At 37.4% G+C, this 13461-nt stretch overlaps 1 protein-coding gene across 17 annotated transcripts in view; it reads right to left on the bottom strand.

Annotated features, from left to right (window-relative positions):
* HERC1 (HECT and RLD domain containing E3 ubiquitin protein ligase family member 1) overlaps positions 1–13461 on the bottom strand; it is a 188239-nt gene that overhangs the window by 32691 nt on the left and 142087 nt on the right. For 12 of the 17 annotated variants that reach the window (XM_045447946.1, XM_045447951.1, XM_045447948.1 and 9 more), the window contains exons 43-54: positions 13286–13410; positions 12118–12338; positions 10899–11167; positions 10102–10154; positions 9227–9427; positions 8437–8611; positions 5700–5970; positions 5354–5567; positions 4334–4590; positions 3113–3240; positions 1678–1805; positions 249–449 (exon numbers count right to left, since the gene is read on the bottom strand). In XM_045447946.1, coding sequence (XP_045303902.1) covers positions 249–449; positions 1678–1805; positions 3113–3240; positions 4334–4590; positions 5354–5567; positions 5700–5970; positions 8437–8611; positions 9227–9427; positions 10102–10154; positions 10899–11167; positions 12118–12338; positions 13286–13410 — 2243 coding nt within the window. The remainder of the gene's footprint in view (positions 1–248; positions 450–1677; positions 1806–3112; positions 3241–4333; positions 4591–5353; positions 5568–5699; positions 5971–8436; positions 8612–9226; positions 9428–10101; positions 10155–10898; positions 11168–12117; positions 12339–13285; positions 13411–13461) is intronic. The other 5 variants (XM_045447956.1, XM_045447961.1, XM_045447949.1 and 2 more) reach the window with 4 other exon arrangements.

Below are 13461 nucleotides of genomic sequence, written 5' to 3'. Positions count from 1 at the left end.
ACACTCACACAAAGGATGAATGACTAATACAATACTATTAGATCTCATTTTGGCAGAGGTATGTGGTAGATGTTGGGAGGGAATTATCTTTCAACGTAGTAACTAACTAAAACGAAATACCAACTGGAAAATTTAGAAAACAAAGCCAAAAGTAATATTAACTCTGCATTTTTAAAAGCAAGTGCCAAAAAAAAAATAAGTTTTTTGATTGGGGGAAATACTTTCTTAATGAGACGCAAGTCATTTACCATCTTTTCGATAGCAATGTTCCAATTCTCGACGGTGCATGGTGGATACATCAACAACTTCTATCAGTCCTAGAGAGCCATCCATCCGTCCCACCAACAATAATTCTGGAGACTCTCCTGACCAGGCTGTAGCTGGACCCTCTTCTGGCCAAGCCAGGGCAGATACCCAATGAGGCTGAATATCTACTAATCCTTTACCTCCTAAAGAGGGAGAAAATGTTAACTAGTTACTTAATCCTTAAAAACAATAACACAAAAATATTAATTCTAATATTCACTCAAGGCAGTCCTCAATTTCATAATAGTCTATTAATAAATACAATTATAAGGCAGGATCCTTCATTTATATACTATATATGATTATCAAATTCACAGGCTTTCCTATAACTACTAATGGGACAAAAACGATAGCTTTATTTATTTTAAAGTTTATTTATTTTTGAAAGAGAGAATTGTGACAGAGTGTGAGTGGAGAAGGGGCAGAGAAACAGGGAGACACAGAATCCAAAGTAGGCTCCAGACTCTGAGCTGTCAGCACAGAGCCCAATATGAGGCTCAAACCACAAACTGTGTGATCATGACCTGAGATGAAGTCGGATGCTTAACCGACTGAGCCACTCAGATGCTTCAAAGTGATAGCTTTATTAAAGAAGGAGTAAAGGAGGGGCGCCTGGGTAGCTCAGTCGGTTGAGCATCGGACTTTGGCTTAGGTCATGATGTCATGGTTCATGAGCTCCACATCAGGCTCACTGCTGTCAGTGCGGAGCCTGCTTCTGATCCTCTGTTCCCTTCCCCTGCTCACGTTCTCTCTCAAAAATAAATACAAACTTTAAAAAAAAAATAAAAAGGAGTAAAGGAAAATATTCAGTGCAGAAATGTCAAACACTTACATCCTTTCCTAATAATTACTGAAAATCAAATTAACGTAAGAAATTTCCCTAGAGTTAAGGCTAGCTTTTCCTTTAAATCTGTGAAACATAGAAAAGCCTTTCTTCAAATATGCAAAAACAAACAAAATTATGCAATAAGCCTAAGATTATAATAATTTTTACTTTCCAGAGACATACCATTAAAAATTGAAATGAGTTTGTACCTGTGAATTAGACAAAATTAGTAGAAATATTTCAAGTGATTCAAAAGAATGCATCACTGAAAACTCATAGCTCAAAACCTATTCTGAACACTTATAGTAGTATGTGAAAAGAATTTTTAGCTTACAACTACCAGGTTAGTCAAAACTCTTAGAAAGAGAAGTCAGGAAATGATCATTTCCTCTTTAATTTAAACTATAATATGCACACATCTACACAGCTGATGAACAGACTGTGAGTTTCAAGGTGAAAGGAAGCCACTGTTTGGACTCAGAAAGCTAAAAAAAAAGGCTTAAAAAGTACCTTCAGTAATTTGCTAGTATTGGCATGACTCTTACCATTAACTTGCCAAATATTCACCATCTTTTCCAAGGCCCCAGCTAGATATTTGCCACTGATACTCCAGGAAACAGGTGAGAAACTTGGATCACTGGGTGACCCCAGGCTCTCCTCAGCATCTCCTTCTCTAAAATATAAAAGACACATATGGGATTCTAATCCTCATCATCCAAAAATATATAAAACCTCAAATCTTAAAATAAAGGTTTCATATGGACTGAAGTAAATAATAGAGACTCTTCATTTCAGAAGCTTGGCTAGCAGTATTTGACAATCACATATTTGCTAGCATTTGTCATGGTGTGAAAAATGTAGAATTAAAGAAGAGTGATGCTTAGATTACCCAATTACCATAGTAGATAATTTCTCAACAAAGACATTCTGATTCTTTACGGGTTGTAAACCTGGTTATTATTCAGAGCACAATGATCCTTGTTTGCCTAATCTCTAGGGAAGCTCTCAAAAAGGAAATACCTATGCCAGCTATAAAACTATAAAGGCTGTTAACATTCTGTAAGAAATATCATTAATTCCTAAATAATCCTTAAAGAATGATGGAATATTAGCCTACTGTTTTACAGAATTTAACACTTATAATGCTAGCATAGTAGACCTTGATTTAATTCTAAGACACTGATTGTTAAAATTTTTATTTTCTTAATTACTATCCCGGAAATTTAAAAACACACAAGAAAAACTGTAGGGGGCCTGGGTGGCTCAGATGGTTGAGCATCCGACTCTTGATTTCAGCTCAGGTCATGATCCCATGGTTGTGGGATCGAACCCCACACTGGGCTCCATGCTAAGTGTGGAGTCTGCTTAAGATCCTCTCTCTCATAGCACCTGGTGGGCTCAAACAGTTATGCATCTGACTCTTGATTTCAGCTCAGGTCATGATTTCACAGTTTGTGGGATTGAGCCCCATGTTGGGCTCTGCGCTAATAGTGCAAAGCTTACTTGGGATTCTCTCTCTCTCTACCTCTCCCCTGCTCTCAAAATAAATAAACTTAATCAGGGCACCTGGATGGCTCAATTGGTTGAGCATCTGACTTCGGCTCAGATCATGATCTCCCAGTTTGTGGGTTCAAGCCCCACATCAGGCTCTGGGCTGACAGCTCAGAGCCTGGAGTTTGTTTCGGATTCTGTGTCTCCCCCCCCCCCGTCCACCCCTCCCTCACCTGTTCTCTGTCTCCCTCTCTTTCTCAAATATAAACATTAAAAAAATTTTTCTTTAATTTTCCCTTTCTCTCCCTCTGCCCTCTCCCTGGCTCTTGCTCTCTAAAAAATAAAACAAATTAAAATTAAGAAAAAAATAAAAGAAAAATTGTAATAACTTTTAATGACACTGTGATTACATTAACACAACCAAGATGAAGCATGTTTAGGATTCTCTTATTTTAAATGTTACACATGAGAGCTGATGTTAGCACTCACAATCTGTTGAACACACAGGTTTGCTGCAGTGAATATTGCTTCTTAGTAACATTCCATACCCGGATGGTACCATCATTGCCACTTGTAGCCAAAAGTCCTTTTTTATTACACCAAACACAAGTCATCACCTAGAAAGGTTGAAAAAGTCCAATGATTTTTAATTAAGTTTTTTATTTTAATTCTAGTATAGTTAACATACTGTGTTATATTAATTGCAGGTGCACAATTCAACAATCCTATACATTACTCAGTGCTCATCATGATTAGTGTACTTTTAACCCCTTCACCTATTTCACTCACACTCCCACCCACCTCCTTTCTGGTAACCTTCTCTACAGAGTTCTGTTAGAGTTAAGAGTCCACTCTTTGGCTTGTCTCTTTTTTATTCCTTTATTCATTTGTTTTGTTTCTTAAATTCCACATATGAGTGTAATCGTGGTATTATCTTTCTCTGATTAATTTATTTTGTTTAGCATTATACTCTCCAGCTCTAGCCGTGTTGTTGCAAATGGCAAGATTTCATTCTGACAAAGTCCAACATTTTTGAGCAAGTTTTGATTCAAATGATTTTGTCATTCTATATCTATCAAATTAAAAAATAATCTACCAGAAAATTGTAAAAGAAAAATATTCATGTTATAGCATAATATACATGGTTTCACTCTTTCCTAATTGGCTTGTAAACATACATCTATTTGTATGGCTTTAAAGTACTATGCCTAAACTCATTTGAGTTATTGCAGACCTATGAGAATCTTTACTAAACATGTTTATTTAATTCAATAAAGTATAAATATTTCAACATATGTTGTACAAAATAAACAACACAGACTAAGAAGTGACTTTTAAAGTGGTAATAACGGATGTCAGTCTTCATTTCCTAAACCGCCCTGGTCGATGCTCAAGGGTCTGGTAAGTTAGATTAACACAGCGGTTAACAATTTCTTCTCCTCTTGCACATATAAGCCCTCACCTTTTGTGAGGTAATTCCCTTGGTTTTCTTCTCATCCCCCATCTGATTTTTCTATTTGTACACTACTATGTCAACCCAACATACAGAGAAAGGAAAGCTGGTAACTACTAGACAAATATTGGTAAGTGTGCGTGTGTGTGCACGAGGCAGAGAGAGAGAGACACTTAAGATCTAAGCTCTCAGAGAAGGGCAGAAACTATTTCATCTTACATACGGTGATTAACATACTTAGGGCTCGAAATACATACTCTGTTTTGATGAGCCTCCAACTTGATAAAGGAGCATTTCCTGAGATCTCCTCCCATATCAGCGAGTGTTTGGGGAGTAGTTTGGTTGTCGCGGTCATGTGCAGCAAGAGTGCGCACAAGCTGTTGAGCAGCCCATTGCCTATGCTGTGAGGACAGCCTGGAGGAGAGGCAGCAGGCTGCCAGGGCATTAGCCAGCTCCAGAGGGCCTACAGCAGAAGGATCATAGGAAGGATGGGCATACAATTGGGCAGTTAAACCTGCTTAAACAAAACAATGAAATGATGCCCAGGTAAGAGCTGGTGGTGGTAAACAAAAAAAATGGGTTAACCCATATCTTTTAAAAATTAGCACTTTTGCAAGCAATCAATTCACTAAGATATGCATGCAAGATATAAAGCATTTATCTCCTATCATGTTCTCTAATAAATCTGATTCATTGCAAATATACATTTATATACATCAAGAGTCTTTGCTCTAAGTACACACAGATTCAGAATGCATCAGAAATAATTTCAAAGCCAGGGCAGAGACAGCATGCCCTAAAAAGTAAGAGTTTGGCTTTTGCTGCTCAAAAGTGATCATAACAGCCAGTCAAGGGGCTGGGCTGATAGATCCCAAAGCCCATCTATCTTGGCCGAATGGTCCTGATGAGGAGAAGGGTAGAGACAATAGTGATTAAGGAGTCCCTTCAAACTGTTATCATCTTATGACAAAGAGAAAAATAGCTGTATCTTTACATAAATTTTATTAAGGACACCTAACCAAGATTATTATCTACTGTGATTCAAACCATAATCTAATAGAATAATCAAACCAAGATTAATTTGATACATTTTCTAATATCTGTTTCCATGCACCATGAAAAAGGATCCATGTACTTTTTTATGATCTGAACTTAAGAAGTATACATGACGCTATGTAATTTATCACTTACAACAACTCTAAAACACGTTTTAAAAAGCACACATCAAATTGATTACAAGACTGTATATTTAAAACGGTAAATGGTATGAAACTTACCTTTCTTTTCAACTTCAGATTTATCATAGTTAGGTCTCAGTTTGGCCCCCTTGTCTGCTAGTAATGCCACAAGAGCCTGAGTTACAACAAAGTTTGGGGAGGTTACAAGCTTATTCTCTTCAGCAATTCCTCGGAGAAAGCTGGGTAGAAACTTTCGCTGAATTGGATCATCGACCGTGGTTAGATTTACACCTGTTGCAGCAGAAATCAAGTTCTGAAGAGGCAATTGGAACAAACAGGTTTAATTTTTACATATAATTTTGGAACAAAAAGATTTCACCTCAAAAGGCTCTTTAAGAATTGGTCAGAAATAACGCAACACGAAAAGCACTGAAAACCAGCTTACCTGTGTACACAACTGCACCAGGAGTTTGGCAGCACTAGGAGTGTTTGATGCCAGACATCCCACTGCTGTGCTCAGATAGGCCAGGCAAGAGATGGGCTTACTGGCCTTGCTGTGCCCGCCTCGTGAGCGTTCTGAGGTGCTTGCCATGGCAGAAGGGCTGGTAGAAAGGCCAGCTCTCCCTGCTGCGGCCAAGCACATTAACCGAACCAGTGTTCGGATATCTGTAAGCCCCAGAGACTCCAGGCCAGCAGCCAGGCTACAGCTGGAACCACTGCCAAGAAAGAAAAAACACTTCAGATGGATAAAGAAAACAGATTTCTGAAGGGACCACTGGGAGCCCCACCTATCAGCCAAAGTACCAATAACTAAAATAAAAGTCAAGCTGCAATATTACTAGCCATATGTATCTTAAGATAAGTCAAAAAATATTAAGCTGGAAACTGTTAAGATTTTAATTATTTTATTTTAATTTCATGAACTTGGAAGTATAACTAAGTATAATACACAAGAAAGTTCACAAACTGTGAGTTTTCACAAACAGAACCAACATTACCAACACCTCAGAAGCCTGCTTGGGTTCTTCTCAGTCACTAGACCCCTAAAAGTAACGAATACCACTGACTTTTTAAGTTATGTATCAGTTTTGCCTGTTTTGAACTTTATATAAATAAGATAAAGTCTGTAATCTTTTGTGTCTGGCTTCTTTTAAGACTCATCCACATTGTTGCATTATAGCAGTAGATACTCATTTTCATTGACATATTAATAAAATCTACCATAATTCATTTCTCCATACAGATGACAATTAGGTGGTTTCTAGCATGGGGCTATTATAAATAGCAGTGCCATGAAGTTCTTGCTTATGTCTTCTGGTGCACATATAGAAGCACTTCTGCCGAATATATACCCTGGAGTGGTATATATTCCTGGTGATAGAGTATGTTCATATTCACCTTTGGTTGGTACTATTGAATGGTTTTCCAAAGTAGCTGTACCAATTCACTTCCTTACTGGCAGTGTGTTCTGAGTGTTCCACATTTTCTAGGTGCTCACATTTTCTCACCAGTCTTTTCGATTTTAGCCTTTCTAATAGGTGTATTTATATCTCACTGGTTTTCCATTTTCATTTCTCTGAAGACTAATGAGGCTGAAGACCTCATTTTCCATGTTTACTGGCCATTTGGAGATCCTCTTGTATTATTTTGCATTTTGCCCACTTCTTCTATGGGTTGTCTCTTCTTCTCATGGATTTGTAGAAATTCTTTACATGTTCTGTTGGTTATATGCATTGTTCATATCTTCTCCCATTAAGTGGCTCATTTTTTTTACTTTCTGACTTTTTATTTTCTTAATTACTTTTGCTGAAGAGAAGTTCTTTTTTAATGTAGTTCAATTTATCAATCTTTTTCTTGATGATGAATGCTTTTTGTGACTCACTTAAGAAAACTGTACCTATCCCAAGAGAATAAATTCTTCCTACCTTAGAGAAACATTATTGATTTATCTTTCACATTTAGATCTAAGAGCCACTTGGAAATATTTGTCTTATGTAGTGTGAGGTTGGGGCCAAGACTCACTTTTTCCTGTTGAATAAACCATGTGACCTAAGCCCAAGTTATTGAGGGGACATGCTTTCCTCATTGTTCTGCCATATAAACATTATCATAAATCGAACCATACACCAAGTGTTTATCTATATGTGTGGGTCAGTTTCTAAATTTTGTTCTCCACTATCCAATACCAGAGTCTCATCTATTTTTGAATTTTTATTTCAGGGTCCTTCTGTCTTCACTGATTTACTTTTATATACCTCTGCTCAACAATTCTTTTTTTTTTTAAGTTTATTTATTTATTTTTGAGAGAGACAGAGATAGTGCAAGTGGGGGAGGGGCATAGAGAGGGAGACAGAGAATCCCAAGCAGGCTCTGCACTGTCAGCATGGAGCCCAACGTGGGGCTCGAACTCACATGAAACCGTGAGATCATGACCTGAGGCGAAACCAAGAGTCAGACACTTAAGTGACTGAGCCACCCAGGCGCCCCTGCTTAACCATTTCTTAAATGGATGTCTTTTAGGTATTCTTGGCTCTCTTCCTTTTTTATAATTTTTTTTTTCAACGTTTATTTATTTTTGGGACAGAGAGAGACAGAGCATGAACGGGGGAGGGGCAGAGAGAGAGGGAGACACAGAATCGGAAACAGGCTCCAGGCTCTGAGCCATCAGCCCAGAGCCCGACGCGGGGCTCGAACTCACGGACCGCGAGATCGTGACCTGGCTGAAGTCGGAAGCTTAACCGACTGCACCACCCACGCGCCCCTCTCTTCCTTTTTTAATATTACATTCTACAGTATGAACATGGCAGGAGTCTCCATGATGGAATCTGCAGGTTGAAATAGCTACACAGTTGGGTCAATTTTTCAGAAAATTCATTCAACCTTTTGATTTTATCCTGCATCAAATGGATTGAAAGCTTTAGTTTCTCATTTCAGATAATAAAATTAAAAATGTTTGCAGTTTACTCAGCTACTATAATACTCTTATTTTCTACCTAAAAAGAGCTAAGTATTTATCGACTGGATGAATGAATAACAATGATGACTATCTCCAACTTCTTTCATTTGACAGCCTAGATACTCAAGGCTCTAAAAATTCTATCTCATCCTCCCAAACGATACTAAACTCCTGTCTAATATATACTAGGAACTAACTTAGCATCACCTGACACGATAATTCTTACCTGACCGAGAGAAGAGACAGAGCTCTCATTACCATGGTTCTTGCCAGAAGAACCTGAGCAGCAGCAGTCACTCTCCTTAAAGCCACCACCCGGTCATGAGGGTTTGCTAAGGCAGCGGCCTGCTCACCTAGTGTTATTCTTCCAGAGGAACTCTTTTCTACAGAGCCATGGCAACCTGAAAAACATATCCAGAGCACTGAAAAATTTTCTCATTCTATCTATGTTCTGGGCTGCAAGGAAACACAGCAAACCAATGTGTTTTGTTCATTTGGACTTTGTTACACAGAAAATTCCTTGGGAGAAAGAGACAGTTCTAAGGCAATAACCTGTTATATATGTTCCTTAATTTTTTTTGGTTTTATTTTGTTCATATATCATATTATATATAACAGACACAGAAAAGATACAGTTTTTAAAATATGCTTTAAGTATACAGAAAGGGCTGAGTCACCAATACTAATTCTTTATTTTGTATTCCCGAGAGCAAAAGTTACCCATACCCTTTCATGCACATAAAAATAAAGACTGCAAAATTGGTTTTAGTCAGTTCCAGGATTTCCCTATTTTCTTTAAAAAAATCATTCTCATATTTTATAAATTTTCTTTTTATTACTTCGGCATTTCATAAAAGCAAAAAATGAAAAATATTACCTTATACCTTGAAAATGTTCAAACAACTAGCTAAGGATACTTGATGGGGTGGAACAATGTTGTATTACTATTTATCTAATCTAAGAAACAAATTAATACAGACTCTATAAAATCAATACCAATTATCATTTCAGTTTACCTATTTGCATTAGAGTCTCTTCCATACTGTTGGTAGCTGTTACCATTGCTACTGATGCTCCCAAGGGATCACTGTCAGGGAACTGAACTGGTTCTGGTACAATGCGTCGGTCATTTAAACCAAGTGGTCCAGCAAGTAATTCAAATTCTTCTTCACCTGTTAGCTTTTCATCTTCATCAACATCTAACATGTCCCAGTCTTCTGGAATTTAAATAAATGAATTTATGGTATGTGAATATAAACATGAAGTAACTCTGCTGGCAACGGTTACTGTGAGATATGTCTAAAATGCAGATGGACTGAAAGCCCAGTGCCCACAAAATATGCTATGGCACCATCTCCTGGTGACCCAACCAAACTGCACAGTCTAAGGGAAAGGGAGTCTGAGTCAAACCCACCTAAAGCAACAGCAAATGTTACAGCTGGTAATGAAGGTTTCAGCTAATAAAAGCTATCGTTACAGGGCCAACAAAGAGTTCTTAATGCTATCCATACTCATTAGAGAATCAGTTATTTGAAGTAAATGAATGCTCCATATAAATTCACGCTGTCATCAGTTTTGTACTTTTTACTTTCCTCAATCAGGATGGAAATTCAAAATGTACTCCATACTTTCCCTACTTTGAAAAAAATATATGCCACACAGAAATTAACATTCTGTGGTAAAGCTAGTATTTGAACCCAGGTCCTTTCCCTTTGATTTTTAAAACTAGGGCTGTTGCTTTCAAACTACCTTTAGCTTTTTAGAGAAAGTTTTAAGTTACTATGTACTTAAATACCAACACATACACATAAACTAAATTTTAGTAACAGATGTTAAGCAGAGGGTATATACAAAAATACATGTAAAATAAAGAAGCTCTCAAAACAACTACCTTCATACACACTGTCCTGCTTGCCAATTAGATCTGGAGCTTGTCCCTTGTACCTGCACCAAACATGAAGAACATTGTGTTTTTATACAAAACAGTTAGTACCCAAAAATGCAAATTAAGTCATTAGAACATTTTAAAAGGTCATTAATAAAGCAACACAAAATAAAGTGTTTCAGGTTATGGGCTAAGAAAAAGTCCTGGTATGTAGGTACACACATGCTTACAAAATCAATGATCATTTTACCAAGTTACTGGGGAGGTTTCTAGGTCACCTACAACACTCATCCAGACCACCTTAAAGATTTTAATAGTTGACAGTAAGGGCAAAAGCCCTGCTCACTACAGATTAATTGCTATTCAAGGATATAAAGAAGTAATATTTTCACAGAAGCTCAATTTAATCTAAACAGTCTATTTTTTTTTAATCAACAAAAAGATCTTAATTAAGATGTCAAACAAAAACAGAGTGAAAAACACAATGAAAAAAATTGACCATAAGCCTCCTGAAGGTTAAGGCAAGGGCCCTGCCCAGAACCTGCCAACAAGTTGAAGGTTAATACAGTCAAACTCCAGTCAAAAACCTGCTGCCATGGACTGCAGGATCCCAGCTCTGGCAAAACATGAATTCCTCAACCACCTTCATCCTTCCTGCCCCCAATTCAGCAGTCATAGGACTTAGGGAAAGGTTAAGTGTAACTCTTCACGTTAAAATAAGCTTCAATTCCCAGGTCTTGATGAGAGATACTTTATGCTCTTCATTCAGAGGGGGTTTGGATATCTACGCAATTTCAAGGTACCTTTCAGAACTTGTTGTCTTGGATTTGGTCTTCAGGGCTAAGTACTTTTCCCTGCAGCTGCCACAGAGCAGGTAGTATGGATTTCCACTCCCACATTCACCACCGAACCAGCCATCCACATAGGAGCCGTTGCTGCGATAGCCCTGGCGGTTTGCACTGCGCCCACAGCCTGGGTGATTTCTCTTCATGTGCTGGTTGAAGCTGACGACACTGCACTCACACAGTTCACACACCACCACTTCTTCCCTGTCTTCAGACTCACAAACATGCTGCACAAAATTTTATTTCAAATCATTAGTCAATTTAACATAAAATTAAGAAGAGGTAAATAGATATTTATATGTTAAATTAATAACTTTGTTTACACATGTTGGAACATTTGCAGGATTTTCATTAATGTTACATAGCAAATTTCTTTCAAGTCAGAATTTAGATCACATGATCTCAAGGTGTTCCTTGCTCTTTCTCAATCTAATAAGTTATAATAAAATTAACTCACTCTCCCACTGAGAAGAGTTCATAAAAATGACAATTAGCGCTATCTCAAATGGCTTTTCAAAAATTCCTCTAATAAACCTACTTTACACCTGGTCATAACATGCATATCTATTATCTGAATTTCTAAGAAGTCATTAGGATTCATTTATCTTATTAACTTAATATAGTAGATGCTCTTTTCTTTAGGATTCAGACCTGTGAAGTTTTCACGCTCCCCGCTACAAAAGCATAATGCTAAACAATGAAAACATACAAACCCACCATGTACCCTGCCCCTGGATGGAGGTAGTTACAAGACCTAGGTGGCACTGGTTCTTAGAATGAGGCACTACAGTGATTAAATGGAACCTATGAAGGAGAAGAGCATGCATTCAGATAGAAAGGTGAGCACAGCAGCCATGTTATACACCCAGAAGAGCTAAGAATTAATGCCGGTTTTGTAATCTATCTTTGACATTACAATCAAATATTAAAAAAATATGGCTCTATTCATCTAGTCTGGGGAGGGAAACGATAAAATCGTACAGAGAAAGCAAGAGACGCTTTTTCTTTTTGGTTTGTAGGTATCAAAGTAACCTTAAGCATTAGAGCCCCAAACTTTAGGATGAGATCTAAGACTTTTCAGAGTGTTACAACTCTAGGCAAGGCTGTTATTAGTAAGCTCTATGAACAGGAGGGCAGGAAAATAAGTCAGAGCAGCCCCCGCTGCAATCACACACACCCAGGTAGGCCAATCCAGTACCTCTGGGATCCACATTCCCAGAATATCATTGTCACTGGTCAGGTCTTGTCCAAACATAGCTTCCATTGCTTCATCATCAAGATCAATTTCCAATTCCTCATCTAAATTAAAGTCATACAACGCCCCTGGGTCTTGTTGCAAAGATATTCCTTCTCTCCGACTTTGATTCCTGTGGGCCTGCACAGAGCGGTATAACCCCGCTCAGAACAAAACAAAAAAGGCATTTTATTTACATGCATAAAGTAATTCTGAATATTTCACCAGTTCTTAACTGCCTGGATTCCAGACCATAAACATAAAATTTGACCTATCATGTGTGATTCTTCTTCTATAAAATGGGGTAATAGCACTCATACTTCACAGGGCTGTTAACAGGTTTAAGTAAGATAATCCATGTAAAATACTTCATAATGTAATATGGAAAACACTCAGTAAATGTGAGCTGTTATTATTCTTTTAGGGTTACTTAAAAAAATCAGTCATTATATATTAAGTACACATCCTGTATTTTCTAGTTCAGTCTTAACTTCTCACTATTACTATAAATTACTGAAAAATTATGTTTTAATAGCTCAAAAATCAAACACCATTTTGACAAGTCACACATCCTAGTTTTTAGTTTAGAAAATATGTTCCCTATAAATTACACTTCACATGTCTAGAGCATAATCCCAGAAGTATTTACTAATGTAACAATGAAATTTACTTTTGCTTTTCTAGGGCCCTACCTAGTTTTGTCCTAAGGTCCACAGAGTACATCAGAAAAGCCAGTGACCACTTTAGCACAGTGCTCTTTTTAGCTCCTTCTTAATATTAATGTGACATTTTAAACATTCATCTTCACTTCTTAAAGTATAAACAGCTCGAGGGCAGAGACAGCATTTATGAAATACCTCAGTATCTACAAGTAACCAGTATAGACTTCTGTACCCAGAGGGAGCTTAAAAATAAATTTATGAAAGTATGCTGTGATTTCAATGCAAAATTATGTAAACAGGAAGAAAAATGCAAACAGCTGCTCTGTTAATGTGGAGGAACTGAGTACTTAGTATCATTAGTTCATCTTCTTTAATGCTGCTTTCACACTGACTTTAAAATATAAACTATACGACTTTCACCAATAGAAGGATGTGAAACATATAATTACCTGCTCTTGCTAGCAATGTGCGAGCAGCTAAATCAAACTTGTGCCTTCTTGTTACTGCTGAGCGACCCCTAGCTGGTGGTCCACTTCCAGAAGCTGCATTCTCTGCATGGTCCAGATTATCAGCGCTACAAGTGCAAATTTAAAAGCAAAACAGATTTTTAAGAACCATCATAAAT

The sequence above is a fragment of the Leopardus geoffroyi genome, chromosome B3 (genome assembly GCF_018350155.1).
Source record: "Leopardus geoffroyi isolate Oge1 chromosome B3, O.geoffroyi_Oge1_pat1.0, whole genome shotgun sequence".
Lineage (NCBI taxonomy): Eukaryota > Metazoa > Chordata > Mammalia > Carnivora > Felidae > Leopardus > Leopardus geoffroyi.
The sequence above is the reverse complement of the archived record's forward strand: the minus strand, read 5'-3'. Positions and strand labels throughout refer to the sequence as shown.